Source organism: Molothrus ater, chromosome Z (assembly GCF_012460135.2).
Source record: "Molothrus ater isolate BHLD 08-10-18 breed brown headed cowbird chromosome Z, BPBGC_Mater_1.1, whole genome shotgun sequence".
In the NCBI taxonomy this organism is placed as follows: domain Eukaryota; kingdom Metazoa; phylum Chordata; class Aves; order Passeriformes; family Icteridae; genus Molothrus; species Molothrus ater.
The window spans coordinates 37,191,333-37,207,851 of record NC_050511.2 but is presented as its reverse complement, the minus strand read 5'-3'; the positions used below and the strand labels follow the sequence as shown (position 1 = coordinate 37,207,851).

Sequence of the window (16,519 nt, the reverse complement as noted above, 5' to 3'; positions counted from 1 at the left end):
CTGACTAAAATAATGGCACAGTCCTGAAAAAGAAAGCCGATCTTTGCCTAGCAATTATGCACATAGCCTATTCACTTAGCTAGTAACAGATTATTTTTTAGACACACATATATATCACATGCATTTTTAATAACCTAGACATTATTTTTCACTAACTGTTCTTCAGACAGACCATAAAATATTTTGCCCCCTTGTGATGCAATCTGTTTCCTCCCTTTCCTTATATGATTCAGGTCTCATTTTATAATCCACAGCAAGATCAAATACCAAATTCTCTTAACACTCCATTAGCCTTGTGAACTCTTCTACATGTTCAGAACAGTTACACTGGATTATGGAATAGGAAAACATGATAATTTACAAATAAAACAGCATTAGTTGCAACCATGAATTAATAATGGTAATCCTAGACTCTTTTACCTTCACTGCCACCAAGATCTTGCCCTGCTCAGGACACAGGTTATAGCATTCCGCCAGAAAGACTTTCCCAAAGGCTCCTTCTCCCAGTTCTCTTTTAAGAACAATATTGTGGCGCTTGATGTGATGCACAACTGTAAAAGGAGACAAAATAGAGGTCAGAAGGGAGCTGCAAGTTCAAGATGGGATGGAGCCCATGCTTACAGCCACATGGAGATAGGATTGCCTGTAAAGTAGGGAAGGAATAAAAGAGCCCACATGTCACTCTTCACCATTTCCTGCAAAAAAGACTGAGTTTATACATTTGTATTTGGAGGCTAGTGCATTTTTTGGATAAGAAGACATGGAATTAAGAGTCATCTGGGAACAGGCCATTTATCATCATGGATGTTAGGATGACTGCTGCAAAGCATACATAAGACCTAATGCTACTTTTTAAAAAACATTAAGACAGTGAATCAGAAAACAAACAAAGCCTTCCTCACACCTTTTCTACTTTTGTACCTTTAACAATAGCAGAACTCTCCTGTCCAAATCAAAAAAGTTTTAAAATTAACCTAAACCCAAGGTGTCCTCTAAGAAAACCCAATGTGTCCTCTTTCAACTAAATGCAACTTAACAGTCTGGCTTACTTACTACTTGTAAGCAAACCACTGCTTTCCCATGTTTCTCACAAACACGATTTACAGTATTGATCTGAAGTAAAAGAAACAAAAGATGGACAAAGGTTTTAGTCCACATAGCGGACAGAACCTTAGTTCAACTGCTTCCCAGAATCAATTGATTCAAATCCTGAAGCCCAGGAACATTTTTTTGACTTATTTTACATTCTCCTTTCAGCAAAATCTTCCATTAAAATCTTTAATATTTAAAATACTGTACTAAATTTTGTAGACTACATTATCAATTTACAATGTTCAAGCTAAATAAAGCAGTTCTAAGGGCAGTTTAGCTGCCAATAGGGTGGACAGCTTGTGTTGCTGAAACTGTACAATCCAGACAGCATCTGCTGGTGATTTCAACCTCAGTGCACTTAGCTGTCTTTGCAAACGCTGAAATGTAACCCTGCCTGGAAGAAGCCCGTTTGCAACTTAAGTTCTAAACACAGCAAATTAAATAGCAGTGCACAGGCATCAGGGTGTCTTTGCAAGGGTGAAAATCCCACCTTGGCTGCTCAGCTGCAGGGACCAGGACTGAGCCCTGACAATAATTTAGGATCTAACCAGATGCAGACTGACACCTGCCTCCATACTTGGTCACAGGCCTATTCCAAACCAGGTGACCACTTACAAAAAAACCACCTTGCCTCCATGACTAAAGGAGGAGTGCTGATGATAACACTAGTAGGGAGAAATGGCACAGCCTGTCCCTATTTCTATCACCAGTATTTGGAGAAAAGGACCACAGCTTACATGAGAAGAAAATGTGTGTCCCACACCCTAAGCCTACAGAAACCTAACCTGAGCACACCGCATGTAAATACACTTCGTTTCCCTGTGTGTGGACATGAGGGAAATCTGGTGCTGGAGCAGGCTCCAGAGGGAGCAATCCAGCACACATGTGCCATCTTGAGGTGGACACACACCTGAGGGACAGATCTCCACCAGATCAGCTGGCACCTGCCAGAAGGCCCCTGGCCAGTGGGCAAGCAGGCTCCCCGTGCCCTGTGCATAGAGGGGGAAGACTGGATTCTCCCCACAGCCCACCAGACTCACCAGGCTTTGCTGCTTTCCCCACAGATCGTGGCTGCAGGGGGGAATTTCATAGCCTCCTTTTCCAGTGGCAAGTCTTCTAGGAGAGGCTGCACATCCCATTAGGTACATATGAAATAAGACTGCACAGTAGCTACATTTTTTACTCTTGTCACATACTTGTCACATACTAGCATAAAATTAAATTTTGTCATGGTGATGCTTTATTTGGCCAGCTACCTTAGGAGGTCCCCTGCAGTCAGTATAAAGTTGCTTTTATTTTCATTTCCTCCTCAGCACTGGCTTTGCAAGAAAGGCTCAAAATGCAGTCAGCATAGGCCTGAACCAAAACACTCCTTTTCCCCATGGACACAAGTTAACCAGCATCTCTGGCCTCTGCTAATACTGGTCACAAGGTGGACCAGCAGAGCTGAAAGACTGCTGCCCTGGCATGGCACCGGAGCTCCAGAGTGTGGCACGTCTCATCACCTGAGTTTTAAAAATGATTGATAACAAATGAGTGCTACCCCCTATCCCCTAAAAAACTTACCATCCAACCCTGCATCTTGGGGAGTTCTCTTTCCCTCTGCTTTACTAATATTGCCAGGAGGATGCCTCTGTTCCTTTCCCAGAGGGGAAAGGCAGCAAAGGCAGTTTTTAATTTTTTTCTGCCCACAGCTGCCAAAGACTCGGTGATGAAGGCAATCTGAATTTTGTGTGGGTCCTCTCCATTTTGAGCCCATTATACTGCTAATGTTTGGTCCAGCAGTACAAAGAAGTTTTTTTGGGAAGCTCCTAGAGGACTTTACAAACAATAGAGTAAAAATAAATAAAAACCACACTCAATACTTCTTGGTAGTACACTTACAGCTGCTGTTAAACACTCATATAAACCAGGCATTCGAATAAACAATCCATCCCATAAACCAAACTGTAAAAGCTGAAACACAGCAAGGTGCAGAAGAGACCTGCACAGAATGTATTTGTAACTTGTTATGCTCTATCCATTACTGTTACCTTTTTGAACTGTGCTGAGTTACCAAACAAATAAAAAAACTACAGTATGACTAAATGGGCAGACCTTAAACATAAGAAAAATGTAACTAAATCAAACACATGTGATGGATATATAAGCTAAGGAAAAAATCCATTTAGCACATTCAGGGCCCCAGCCATAATGACACTGTCTTAAGTGGGAGGATACTTGAGCAGGAGATACACTAGAAAATTCAGGTCAAAATCTGCTTTCAGTTACTATCAGGATAAAGCAAATTATCTCTGGTAAAGTCCAAGAGATTATCCTGGATTTACATTGAAGAAACAATGCAGAATTTGGCCAAAGAGGACATAAACAAGAAAGTCATCTCATAACACTGTCTCACAAGAAAAGGTACACAAACATTCAAATGACATCTATGTATCTCCTTCCTTTGATTCTAAATGGCAATTGCATTTGACCTGCTATTTGTACTTTTAAGAGCATATAATCTTTGGTTTTAAATCTTAACTGATAACTGTAAAAAAAATAGGTTTCATTAAATTGAAAGCCAAGCAAGTTGAACCTTGCTTCATATAAAATATGAAGCAAGACAAAACAAATTAAAGAATGGTAAATGCTGAAAAGAGGCTGAATTAAAATAATACCCACACAGCTAAATCCTTAAAAGCAGGGGGCTCCCATGGATGACTTCAGGGAACCAGAGACAAGAGGGAGTACAACTACAGAAAAAGTCTCTCTTCTCATCTCATGTTCTCAGAAGCATCTCACCAAAAGTGTCGGACCTTTAGGTATTTTACTCACTAGCAGACAGTATGTCACACTGGAAATGATGCAATATATATTTCCAGGTATGAGACTGCACTCCCTAGGTGACCTACCTTTGATGGTGAGGCTGAACAGAGAGGGTCACACCACATTCTGGAATTAGCTCCAGCAGAATAGGCAACTCAAGATCACCTCACCACATTGAATTCCCTGAGTTGGATATGAATGAATCCAGCCAGGGACAGCAAGATACAGTATAAATTATTAATATTTTTTGCCCATATTTAAAAAATGAAATATGACAGAGTGACAGTGTTTCCCCTTGGTCACAAACAATAGGTCTTAACCTTTTACCACCACACGTGACCATTATACCATCTAAGCTGACCTTCTAAACTATATGGAGCATAATATTGAGCTGAATGACTTGTATGTGGCAGAAGACTGCCTCCAGAAAGAGACTGTGCCAGTCTTGATTTGAAAGTCTGGACTATCCCCTTGTTTTGATGCATAATCATTTCATTGCTTATAAAAATGCATGCCTTTTTCTTTGTCTCTTCATCATTAACTTATCTGGCTTGCATATGCCTCCTTTTCCTCCTTTTGTCTTTAGGGGACTTTCTCTGATAGTTTTAGTAGCCTTTTCAGGCTTGGTATTAAACACATGTAATCAACATCCTTCTTGCCCTTCTTGGTGAGGCAAAGAGACAGAAGTTCCTTCCCCCAGGAAAGCATTTTCTTCAGTTCACCAGTTATTGTCTTGACTTTTCTCTGGAAAATTTTTTTAAATATCCCTTTAAAAGAAGTTGTTTCCAATAGATTTTTTTCCGACTGGAAGCCACTCTCCACAAGGTTGTGATAAAAACATAAAATCAGCTCCCTATATCTCTTCACATCCATAGATTACACTAGTCCTTTCAAGGCTGGACTTCCTAAGGAGCACAAAAATGAAATACTTATGCGGTATTCATGTGTGTCTCATCTTGTAGACCTCACCCAATCACATTATCACAAATGTTGTAGGTTTCAAATGTGTTCCCATCTACCTCATGAGAAGAGCAATGAGATTCATGAAGAGACTGAAACATGGACTCACTGACGGACAATAAACAGACAACAGCTGGCAGGCATTACTGCTCACTGAACTACCAACACTGTAAGATCCTTTTGTGTTGCACACAAATTATCTGCTGAGTCTGCTTCTGAGGATACTGTTCTAAATTTTGCTAGTAGTGTGCACGTGGGACAGTCCTGATGCAATTTGTTGTACCAGGGCTCTGCAATGAGAATGAGAACCTTCAAGGTGCCAAGAAACCTGGCAAGGTGATATTATAAACATAATAACATCTTCATAAGTAAAAAGCAATCATAGAAAAGACTCAGCCTGTGATGTGATGAAAAAAGTTTTGCAAATTTCTTAATTTCTTTTCCCACTATTTCTATTACAATTGTGGACTGAACTATTTCTAAACCTTGCTAGAAAAATACGGATGTAAATGGCCAAGTGATTGTTTAGATAGTGTATCAAATTTTTACAGCATTTGCCACTCACAAAGAAGAAGTTTCTGCTGGAATCCTATAGAAGAAGGATACAAATTTACTACAAAGAGCATGCAGCAAGTCTAGACTGGTGGCTATCAGATTATGCAATAGCAGCATGTCTGCAGTTTCTACAAGCTATTGCCAGAATAGAATTTTGGCTTATTGAGATATCTACTCTCTAACACAGCAAGAAAAGCCAACAACAATGCCTTTTTTTTTTTTCAACCTTTTGACCTGTCAGCCTTCCCTGGATGCAGAAATAGGTCAGCTCAGTTGTATATTTCTGATTATTTGATGCATTTATCCCATACAGCATTCATAACTTATTATCCTGTATGAATTTTTGTGTAGTGCTATTGTTGTTTAATTTTTACAATGTAGCAGCAACAGTTGCTCATGTAAGGCTCATGCCCAGCAGTTGTAGGTACAAATGAACAATCTTTTCATGTCTAAATATATATACATTTTTTGTTTATAGAAATGTGTGTGCGTATATAAATGTTCATATATACATATATTTGTGTATGTACATACACACACACTATTGTGTATACATATATATAATAGTCCACAACTGAGAACCAACTCACACCTTTTCAACTGAAGTAAAATAAGCTGACAGAAAATCTCCTCTCAGTACCTTGGTACTCTGCTCTAAATGAAAGGTGCTGGATGGTACCAGCTAGAGAAAACTGAGTAAGGAGGATTCACAGAACAATAAGGCCAGAACAAAGGCACTTTGGCCTTGTCAAATCACCTGTGCAAGTCCATCTTCTGAAGCACTTTGAGTCTTGTTTTGTGTCTTTGAAAAAAACACAGAATCATTCAAGAGCTGTAAACCAGTTATCTCTTGGGTGGCCATCAGTAATTTGTCAGGTTTCTTACAAGCATTAGATCCTAAATGGGCTTTAAGGAAGGAATGGCCCACTTAAGTTCTAATGCCAGGTTGAACAAGAAGTGATCTTCCTGGATGAACTGGAGGCATTTATGAAAGACAAACAAGTGACTGTCAGGGGAATGGCATAATTCCCAGGCACTTACTTCCCACTTGTCTGGAGTTACATCTGGTAAATCAAATAAATCTGTGATTGCTGCAGCTTAACCTTTCAGTTGCTTTGTTTACAGCTTAAATCCTCCCAGGATATATATTTAAACCCCAGAATTTTTATTTTCCTGGTTTAGAATTAGGCTTCCTTTTGTAACAGAACGCTGCAGCACCTTGGAGGGTGCCCAGTTCTCTCCTGCCCAGAGCAGCAAGGGCACCACAGATCTTGTCCACTGTAAACTCATTTTGCTGTAGCTGGCATGGCTCTTCTCTGTCCAGAACACAAGTGTTTACTGTCTTTTGGGGTTACTACTCGATTCCTGGTGAGCCATTTTACTTTACTCTTTTTTTCCAGTAATTTTTTTGGTTTAGTTGACCAAGATCCTGTCAGCTTGGCTATAGATAGCCATGATGCCATAATTTATTACATAATTTATTTTGAACACCTATGTTCAAATAAGTGTTACTTAAGGATAAATACTAACAAAAATGCTATCATTGTCTTAAATGCATGAGTCTGATGAACTTAATTCACCCTTCATGGAAAAAAAATAAAATAAATAGTTTATCTCTACAGAAACTTGCCCATGCATATTAAAACTGAGGTGAACAAGACCCTCAAGCAAGCTAAAACTGATCTTTTGCATGCTAAAACAATTGGGATATATCAGAATAGCTGAAAGCTTAATTTGGCTGTTTTCAGAAAAAGTACCATATATTAATCATCCTGCATTTCTCTTTCTATGATGTTTCCAGCCTACTAAAAGCTTTTCAGCACAGTACAGTAAATCAGCTTTAAGCAAAATCTGAGCAGGAATTTTGACAATAACTGTCTTTGCAGATATGTATACACTTAATTTATAAATGCCAATCTCAATGCACTTCTTCCAAGAGGTTAATCAATGTATAACTTAGAGGTTATTGTGTGTGAGTTGCTGTGTAAAACTTGTTAGTATTATTTTATGGGGGCAAATCTGATCTTTCATATTTAACTGGAGACAATGATCTCAACATGAACACTCTTCCTGTTCAGACTTGGTAATCCATTCCCTCCACACGATGCTAATCTTTAGGAATCTTCTGTATTACAGAAATAGTAATACTTGGCAAAGGATGGGAGAATACCATGTAGCATATCTCATATAATAGATACTTGCAGAGGGAGAAGGGCCAATGAGCACACTGTCTTCTAAATATTAACTCTTTTCAATCTCTATTTTCAGAAACAGACATAGGCTGAAAGGCATCCCAGGATGCAGGCCTGAGAAGTAGGACCTGAAAGAAACTACCTCCAGAGATGAGACATATTCAAGCTTAGAGTAAATGGATATAAATGTGAAATTCAAAGGAGATTGCAGTGGTTTTGATCACATTTCTCTGCTTTGCTTTTTCTCTTCTCATTTTAAAAGGAAAAGGAAATAATTTTGTGGCTCTATGTTGCAATAATGAGTGATGCAGGGACCCCAGGCAGGTGCAAAGGAGTGGTCTTTATTGTTACTGCTAGGTAAGGCTTTATAAAGCCTTACCTATCGGTAACAGCTCTACATGAGGGAGTATAGAAGGGTTTTACTGATGGCCTTTCAAAACTAAGTATGAAAAGCAAATGGAGCTTTCAAGCTTGTGAAAGAATTAACCATATGCTTGGCTCACAGTGGAAATTCTATTCCCTTTTTTAAAAGTTAAGCACATACTCAATCTTCATCTTTTTCTGAACTATCTGAAAGACAGCATAACATCTGATCAACCATGTTACATGGGTAGGTCTGCCCTTTGGCAGCTAACTGAAAAGAGAATATCAATGAAAAAATCATAGCAGCATAACAGAACCCAGTCCTATAGATCACTTTTGAGCAAATTATTTACCCTTTTCTTAAGTTTTTTTTCCCGATTCCTTTTACAGTTCTATCAGGCTGTAACACACTGTGTGGCTTTCTGTAAGGAAACCCGAATCTTACACATTTTTACCTTATGCTTTGCTTTCTTTTAGCCAGTCGAAAGCACAAGGCTCAGTCTCTGCCTGCTTCCTTAACTGTACACAGCTAAGGCTTTGCTGCTACCTGGTTGTTTGTTCTTATGATTCTGTGCGTACCTCTTTCTCTCCTGGATGTTGCTGTAAGTGGTCTTTAAACACAAAGAAAAGTTAAAGGTTTAGCCATTTCTGAGGAGGATCCCCAAGTGACAGATAAAGACACTGGATGCTGCAAACAACCAAATTATAAAATCTTCCTCAACCTGCATTATTTACTAGAAAACAAACTCATCAGAATGGAGAAATTACATCTTGAGTCTTCCTACACTTTGAGATGGCAGGAACATCAGTTCACCCTCTGTCCTATGGGGACATAGAAGGGGTTAGCATTATATGCCTGAGCCTCATGTGACAGGAGGGAAGACCAAAACATCATAAAAGGTGAACAAACCTGGACAAGCAGCTATTCCCTTTTACAGACTTGCTGTCCTTCAGCATTTCTGCCTTCTTCCATGGTGAGGCACTTGCTCTGCTTTTGTTTCAATGCCGGACTGGCACACCTTTTTGTTTTGTAACATGCCATACACAGAGGCTTATGCCCCCATAGGGCATTTTCCCCTTGGCCCTGCTACTGTTTCAGAATTCCAGTGCTTATGATGTAATTGGCAGCACATAGGTATGCAAGGCACACCCAGAAAATTCATCTTCACCACTGGGCTGTGACAGATATCTCTACAGCAGCCACAGTGCAGTCAGAAGATTATTACATTGTACTACCTTCAAACAAAAAGACCTTTTAGGTCAACAAAATGGATTCACAAAGGGTTTGCAAGACTGAACATGCTGGGGGTTTTTCAGGATCAAAGCCCTAACAATTGCAAAGAAAAGATGACTTTTCTTTTGTCTTGTTATAAACGCACTTGGGGAAAAAAAATTCTATGTTCCTACACAAGCATAGCGCATGCCTAATTTTTCAAGTTTGAAAAGACCTTATTGCTTATTGCAGACCACACATCACCTCCTCTCCTGATCCAATTCTTCTCTCCTGTATCCTCCAAAGGACTAATATAATAAAGTATATGTTTATACAAAACAAATTATTTCCTGTGTAAAGGCCATGAAGTTTCTTGTCTGGGTGATTTATCATTCTTCAGGGTCTGACAACCTTCCCAAGTCCTAGGCAAGGATGCAAATTACACTGGACCATGCTCCTTGCATTGACCTTTGCAAGCAAAGAGTGGTACTCCTACCTGGGCATTATTTGTAAACTAGACTAAACTATAGCCCAGCCAGATTTGAGAACACGAAAGGTTTTTGTGGTTTTTTTTTTAATAGCAATGAGGTGACAACCTATTCTAATTGTCCTAATAGAAAACCTAGCCTGCTCCATGATAAATTGAGAAAAGAAAACTGTGACTTGTCAGTGGGAACAGGAAGACTTTCTCAGATAATTTCTTCTGCAGGAAAAAAGTCACACGTTTTCTCTTCTGTCTTGGTTCAGCATGTTATTTTCATGCACCATGAAAACAGATCTATATTTCAGACAAATAAGGAGGAATTCTACACCTTTGGTAAAATAAATTTGGTGAGGGAGGAAAAGTCTTCATTACGTTCAGCTCCTTGCAACTGATCTGCACAATATAGAGGCCAGGGCCACTTGTCCTTTAGTGGATCATAGGCAATGCCTCGCTCTGTATGCCCCCATGGCAAGGGACAGCCAGGCACCAGTCACTCAGTCAGCCCATGGTCAGTCTGGCAAATGGAGGTGTGTTTAAAGTAGGATCAGAGATGTCTTGGTTCCACTGCAGACAACAAACCCACAGGTCTGTTTGGTATCAAACAGACTCAGTTCCTTCAGACTCAGTTTAAGTAAGGCCTTTGTAAATTCTCACTAACACATGTAAATCCCCTCCCACACATCAATAAAATTTTATTTTAGAGAAAGAGAATGAACACAGATACATTGATCAAAAGTTAGCTATACAGCATGTCAGGAGCTAATGAAAAACAAAGATATATACTCCTTTAGGATAACAACAGCTTCCCACAGAGTCCAGTGTGATAACAAACTGCCAGAGCCCCAGAACCAACGGTGCCAAAAATCCACCACCAAATGGATCTTTTAAAGCTGTGGCCCATGTCGAGGTTGAGGACAAATTCAGTCTCTGCCAATGTGTTTTCACTACCTATAAGCATCTTGGCTTTGACTTGATAATTATAGTGTGCTGAGCCAACCAGCTGTCACTAAGGAACAGGAGCTGCCCAAATGAAGCAAAATGCATGGATGTTTGCTGCTGATTTCTCACACAATAATGAACCCAGTTACAGCCTTTTGAGGCATGTAAAAGTTACTGCATGAGGCAGTAGGAGATAGAGGGGAAAAAAAGAAGAGGAAAGGGAAAAAGAAAGAACTTTGAACATTTTGTTCCAGTCAGTTTTCATGAATGAGGAAAACACCAGGCGTGATTCAATCAAAGGATGCCCTCCCAGAGTCATGCTGTTGCTGGAGAAGTGGCCACTGGGCAGACACCCGAGACATTTATTTCCCAAAGCACACAGACCCAGTCTTTGCTGAAACACGAACTTTCACTGATAGCAGCACACATACATAGCAGGGCAAACAAGAAGAACGGCAGAAACGGCTGAATGAACTTTATTCAGGATCTGACATACAATGTCAGTAAAATGAATGTGACCTAAAGAAGACTGTTACACTTATAACAAGACTGAGTTGGCAGCTTTGCCCAATTAGTACCAGTTCATTTTATGTTGATAACTCGTATGCACATATGATGTTCTGTAAAAGCTTAATAGAAGTCGCCATAAATCATAGTCCTTTTTATCCCCTGTGCTCTTTATATTTGGAAAGTACTTTCAGTTGAATCTTCTTTAATACTAGTTGTAGACTGAAATTAATGCAAATGTAATTCTGGGAGTCTCTGCAAGACACCAGAAACACATGGACCAGAAAGGTTCTTTTCTCACCCAGCATCTATATGACTACTGCTCTTAAAAAACAAAACTGTTTTGTTCCAATTACTGTACACCATGATATTTACAGCCGCTTTAGCCTTCACAGAACTAAGATAGGCAAAATGTAGGGGTTTTCTCCCCTTCCTCCTGAAGTTCAAGTTATCTCCGAGCAACAACTGCCAGTTTGCCTACGTACTCACTCACCTACTTGGGAAACATTTTAAGCAGCAGTAACCGACACAAACAGCTGCTACATTTGTTGCACTGTAATGGCAGAGTACCCCACCTGCTTACCAGTAAAGGAGATAGTAAAAATTGCCATGATTTTTACTGTTACCAGTAAAAAGGCTGAATTCTTTTCTCAAGCTGCTTGAACTGACAGTTGCAGCCAAGGAAATGGGTGTTGTCCCTTGATATGCCCCTGGCCTGTGCTTAGCTAAAACACTGAAGCCAAGATGTCCCCAGGGTGGCCTAACAGAGCACTTTACAGGCAGTGTTTGTTAACTGCTGCCTCCTGCAAGACCACCACCAGCAGGAAGGCAAGTACAGACTTGCTTTTAGGAGGGACATGTCTGAAGTCTGTAGTCAAACCTGAGGGATACTTTGCCTTTTGGTAATCTAACATCCACAGAATGGCCCTTAGGCAATTTCCGGGCTTTTTGTTTCTAGCCTGTCATTCAGAATGTTAATGAGGAGGAAGGGTCAGAAGCTAAAATAATTATTTATAAACCAATGTCAAGATTTGTTGTGTAGTTTTTCTAATGTTTTCCCATGTACAACTCTAAACTAACTTATAGACTAGTGCATTCCTTTCATCATTGCTTGTCATATTAATTCTCCTTTCTTGTAACATTTTCTTCAGTAAGAGAATGGTAATTCAGCTACATGTTCCAAGAATATAACAGACTCTAACTGCAAAAATAACTATTACTGATTTTCATTTTTCCTTACAGAGAAACTCCACAGAGACAACATTGTTTGCTTCTGAAGACTACACATACACACACACACATACACACAGATTAAAAGGTATTTATCATAAGCATTTTGGCAAACAACTCTTATGAGGCTTCTGCTGAGTGAATCCCTATATGACTTTTTTCCCCACCTTGAAAATAAGGCCAGAAATGCATACCTAGCTGTTTCATAATAGTAGTGTTTTGGGGTTTTTTTTAATATTAGTTATTTTCTACTTGAATAGCGTCTCAAAGCTATAAAGCATAAGTTATGTATTCATTAAGATTCTTACTTGGTTTATTTTGAAAACAATGGCACAAACTTCTCACTGCCATCTTACGTTCAAAATCTCAACTGGGAAGTCTTCAGATATGAGTATGACTGCAATAAATACTTCCTTGTAATTTTACTGATTCTGACCTCCTTAAAGTTCATTATAATGCACTCTAAAATAAAATAAATTGGCAATACATTCAGAAAAAAAGCTTTTAAAACAACACTACTTCTCTTGCATTGCATTCAGAATTGTCTTGTATGCCATGAAAGTAATCCTCACTCACAAAATGGGAGCTGGGAAAACAAGTGGGGTTCTTCCAGATTAACTATCACAAAGAGAAACTGCTGAAGAAAGCAATTAAGAAACCCACAGCATCCCCTAATTTAAGACACATTATTTAAAAAAAAAAAAAAAGAAAAAACTTGCCATGAACAAAGGAAAATGTGAGGTCTGCTGCAAGCTGTGCCCTAATTCTTTGCTTATTCCAGTCTTTCTGCTGTTAGTTTACAGTATTTTATGCACTATCCTCCATAAAAATTAACAGGTACACAGGTCCTTGGGGATTTACATGCCACAACCAGCACTTCAAAACTACTTGCAATAGCTCTCTTTCCACACCTTCATAGATGTAAACAAATGAAGATTTCTGAACAGGGGCTACGGGTATCATTTGCCTTCATACAGTGCCAAGTAGGCTTTTGAAATGCCAGTTATTGTGGAAACTGGGGAAAATGGTAAATTGCATCCTAATGAGGGCTATTCTAGCTAAGCATTGGGACAACATCATTGAGAAAAATCTCTTCTCAATGCTGTTTAAAAAGGTATTTTCCTCCATAATTTACCAAATTGAAAGCTAGGACAGTAGCTACAAGGAAGCAGCTTGAAAAATCTGCATTGTCCTTGCGACTGTCCTAAAAGAACCTTGCTTTCACACAAAGACCTTGCTGGAAGCCCTAGGTAAGCAGAGCTGAGACAAATCCTGCTCCAGCATTTTTAGCTCAAGTCCAGTTCAAGTCCAGTTCGGCAGGATTCTGACATAACATTCCCAAATCAGTGACAGACTTGTCACTGACATTGAGGGGAACATGAAACAGACATTCTCAAAGAAACAGGGGATGTCTTAGCACAGAAATACCTCTGAAACTGAACAAGCTGTGAGTCTCAATAAGAAGAGAGTACACACATAGAAAGTGTTCTATGTTCTGCAGTTCTCCACTCAGTAATTAATATCTGCAGATATACAGGAGAGGAGGATGATCCCCATTGTGGAGGTTAGTGAGAAGGAACACAGGGGAGAGATAAAATATGGGCAGGGTGCAGCATGAACTCTGAAAAATAGAAGGAAAAGGAAGATGACTAAACCGCTCCTGTTCAAAAGAAAGGGGATCTCCAGACCTCAGGTGATTAGTAGTGCTAGTCAGGTATCCCCGTTTTCTCACTTAAGCATTTTAGGTCCTGTTAATTCATCTTTCTTCATTCTTAACAGTGTTTTATACCTGCTCAGGAAGATAAACATCTGTCCTGCAAAGAATTCCCTTAAAGATTTTATGCAACATTTTACATAAATACTATGCCTGGTACAGAAAGAATTTGTCCATATCCAAACCAACACAAGCCACTTTTTTCTGCACAGTGATTTTTTTTTCTGTTACATTTGACAATCATATTTGGGATATGTTTAATAAAAAAAAGAAACTTTTGCTAGCTTGTATATCACTACTTCTTAATGACTCTATTTTAATGCCACATACTGCACAGCTGTGCCTGTTGGAAATATTTCTGCACCCTAATTTGTTAGTTGTCCTACAATTTCAGAAGCTTGTGATCTCTTATGGAAGTTTGCAGATGTAGTTCCCTCTCCCTCCCCAGCTATAGTATGACAATGCATGCCAGAACAAAAGCGCTGGCACAGACTTTGGAGACGGATGTGGAAAGGTTACATAATTTTGCAATAAATTCATTATGATCAAGCAGCACCAGTTAAAACAATCACTCTCCTGGCCAAAGAAATAAGTGAGGAAGAGAAAAACAAAAAACCCAAGTCTTCATTTTTCTGATGTCCTGTTGCATCAAAGCACAGGTTGCAACAAGCTGAGAAAGTGTAATGTGCTTCAACGTCTTTTTCAGTTGCTATGGTACAGTTTCTTATGGAAAATTCCTTGTTCTGCGTGATGTTTTTCCTGCCTCATTTGGGATGGCAGAACCGTTCCTTGTGTCACCTGAGAAACCGGGCTGTCAGTTTCCACCTATTGGTGAGAAAGAAACTCATCAGCAGCAGAACTCAATGGAAAATTCCTTGATTAGAAGTTTCTGCGCTGGAGGCCAACATGACAGTGGGGAGCAAGAACGGATAGGTCAGGGGATGAGGGTGCCACACAGGATATCTGGCTTCCACCTCAGGGTCAGACACAGATTTCCTGTGTAATCTGGGGGCAAAGGATTTAGTCACTGGGACTCCCTGCTCATACAGGCAGGACAACCAAGCATCCTTTCCCCGTTCCTCACCCTGTGCATGAAGCCCCAGGTCTGTAACCTGCCCACTGCACAACGAAGTAGCTCCAGGTTACAGAAGTGGGGCCATAGCCCAAAAGCTCTTCAGGCAAGGGTTATGTGCACCTGCAGAGTCCCCAGTGCTTTGCACAGTGAGGTCTTGTTTGGACCATGGGGCTCTAAAGTAATGCATGGAAATAATACTGAGTGATTTCATTATTTTCTATTTTTAAGGAAAAATATCAACATAGGCAAGGAGGGAAAACTCCAGCTTTACTGTACAGCCAAATAGGAAAAACACTGGGCTTTTGGAGGAGATCTGCAATCTATTTTCTGCATAGATAATACTGAAAATTGCCAGCAACACAGCATAAAAATGGTATTATAGCATGACATTAGTGATAGAAAGCAATCAGGGATCAGGCCATTTCACTAGGGGAATTTTTTTTATGGACCAGTTGGAAGTAATCCAATTTTAAGGTAACATTTTTCCTGCTGGAGTGTTTGCTCTTCCAATCAAAAAATAATTAGATTCCACCACTTTTGATTCATGACAAAAACAAAGCATGGTTAAAAAGAAAAACGAAACAAATCATTAATGTTTTAATGCTGTTGGATACCTGCGGTACTTCAGAATGCCGAAATTTCCATGGACTCCCTATGGTGGTGAGAAGAGCTTTTGACCTCTCTGACCAAATGGGTTTTTAAAATAATAAATGCATAAGTGTTTGAAAAGAGACTCCTTTCATAATGTCTGTCATGAGAATGAAGAGCATTCAAAATATGACAGTGCAAGTGCATTCCACAGGGCAACTTTTCTGGTGGTGCCAACATTTAAAGCTCCATTGACTTCAGTGGAGTTTCACCCTTTAATCTATGAAGGTTTGGACTTGTTGGATATCACTTGCAGTAACGTACAACTTTTTGTCTTTTAAAGTCCCTTATCAGATAAGTTCAACATGAAAAATGATGGAAACAGGTGTAGGAATGAAAGAAAATATACTAATATTAATTAAATATTAGTCAGGACATTTGAAATTTTGATTTCTATAGCATTAATTCCAGCATAAAGCTAATAAAAAAATTCACTGAAAAATATTAATGATGTAAAATAAATTTCAAATATTTGGTGATGATTTTCAGTTACCTTTCTGCTTTCTAAAACAAAGAAACAAATTTAACATTCCAAAGTGGGAAAATCCTTCCCCTTCCCCAGACAAGCACACACATAAACACTCTTACCCATATTTTGAATTATTTTCACAAATTGAAATATTTTCCCTAAAAAATTCTTTTTAAAATACCAACTTGTTTAAATTTTATTGAAGATTTTTTTCTTCTGTTTCAATAGTTCAAGTTGAAACTTTAGACAAAATTGAACCAAGTTCCCTCT

The 16,519-nt window shown here is 39.2% G+C and overlaps 1 protein-coding gene across 3 annotated transcripts in view; it reads right to left on the bottom strand.

The window, feature by feature from the left end:
* Positions 1-16,519, bottom strand: part of NTRK2 (neurotrophic receptor tyrosine kinase 2) — a 199,671-nt gene that overhangs the window by 54,012 nt on the left and 129,140 nt on the right. For 2 of the 3 annotated variants that reach the window (XM_036402533.2, XM_036402534.2), the window contains one exon: positions 421-551. In XM_036402533.2, the coding sequence (XP_036258426.1) occupies positions 421-551 (131 nt within the window). Of the gene's footprint in view, positions 1-420; positions 552-11,066; positions 14,883-16,519 lie in introns of those variants that run through there. The other variant, XM_036402535.2, reaches the window with a different exon arrangement.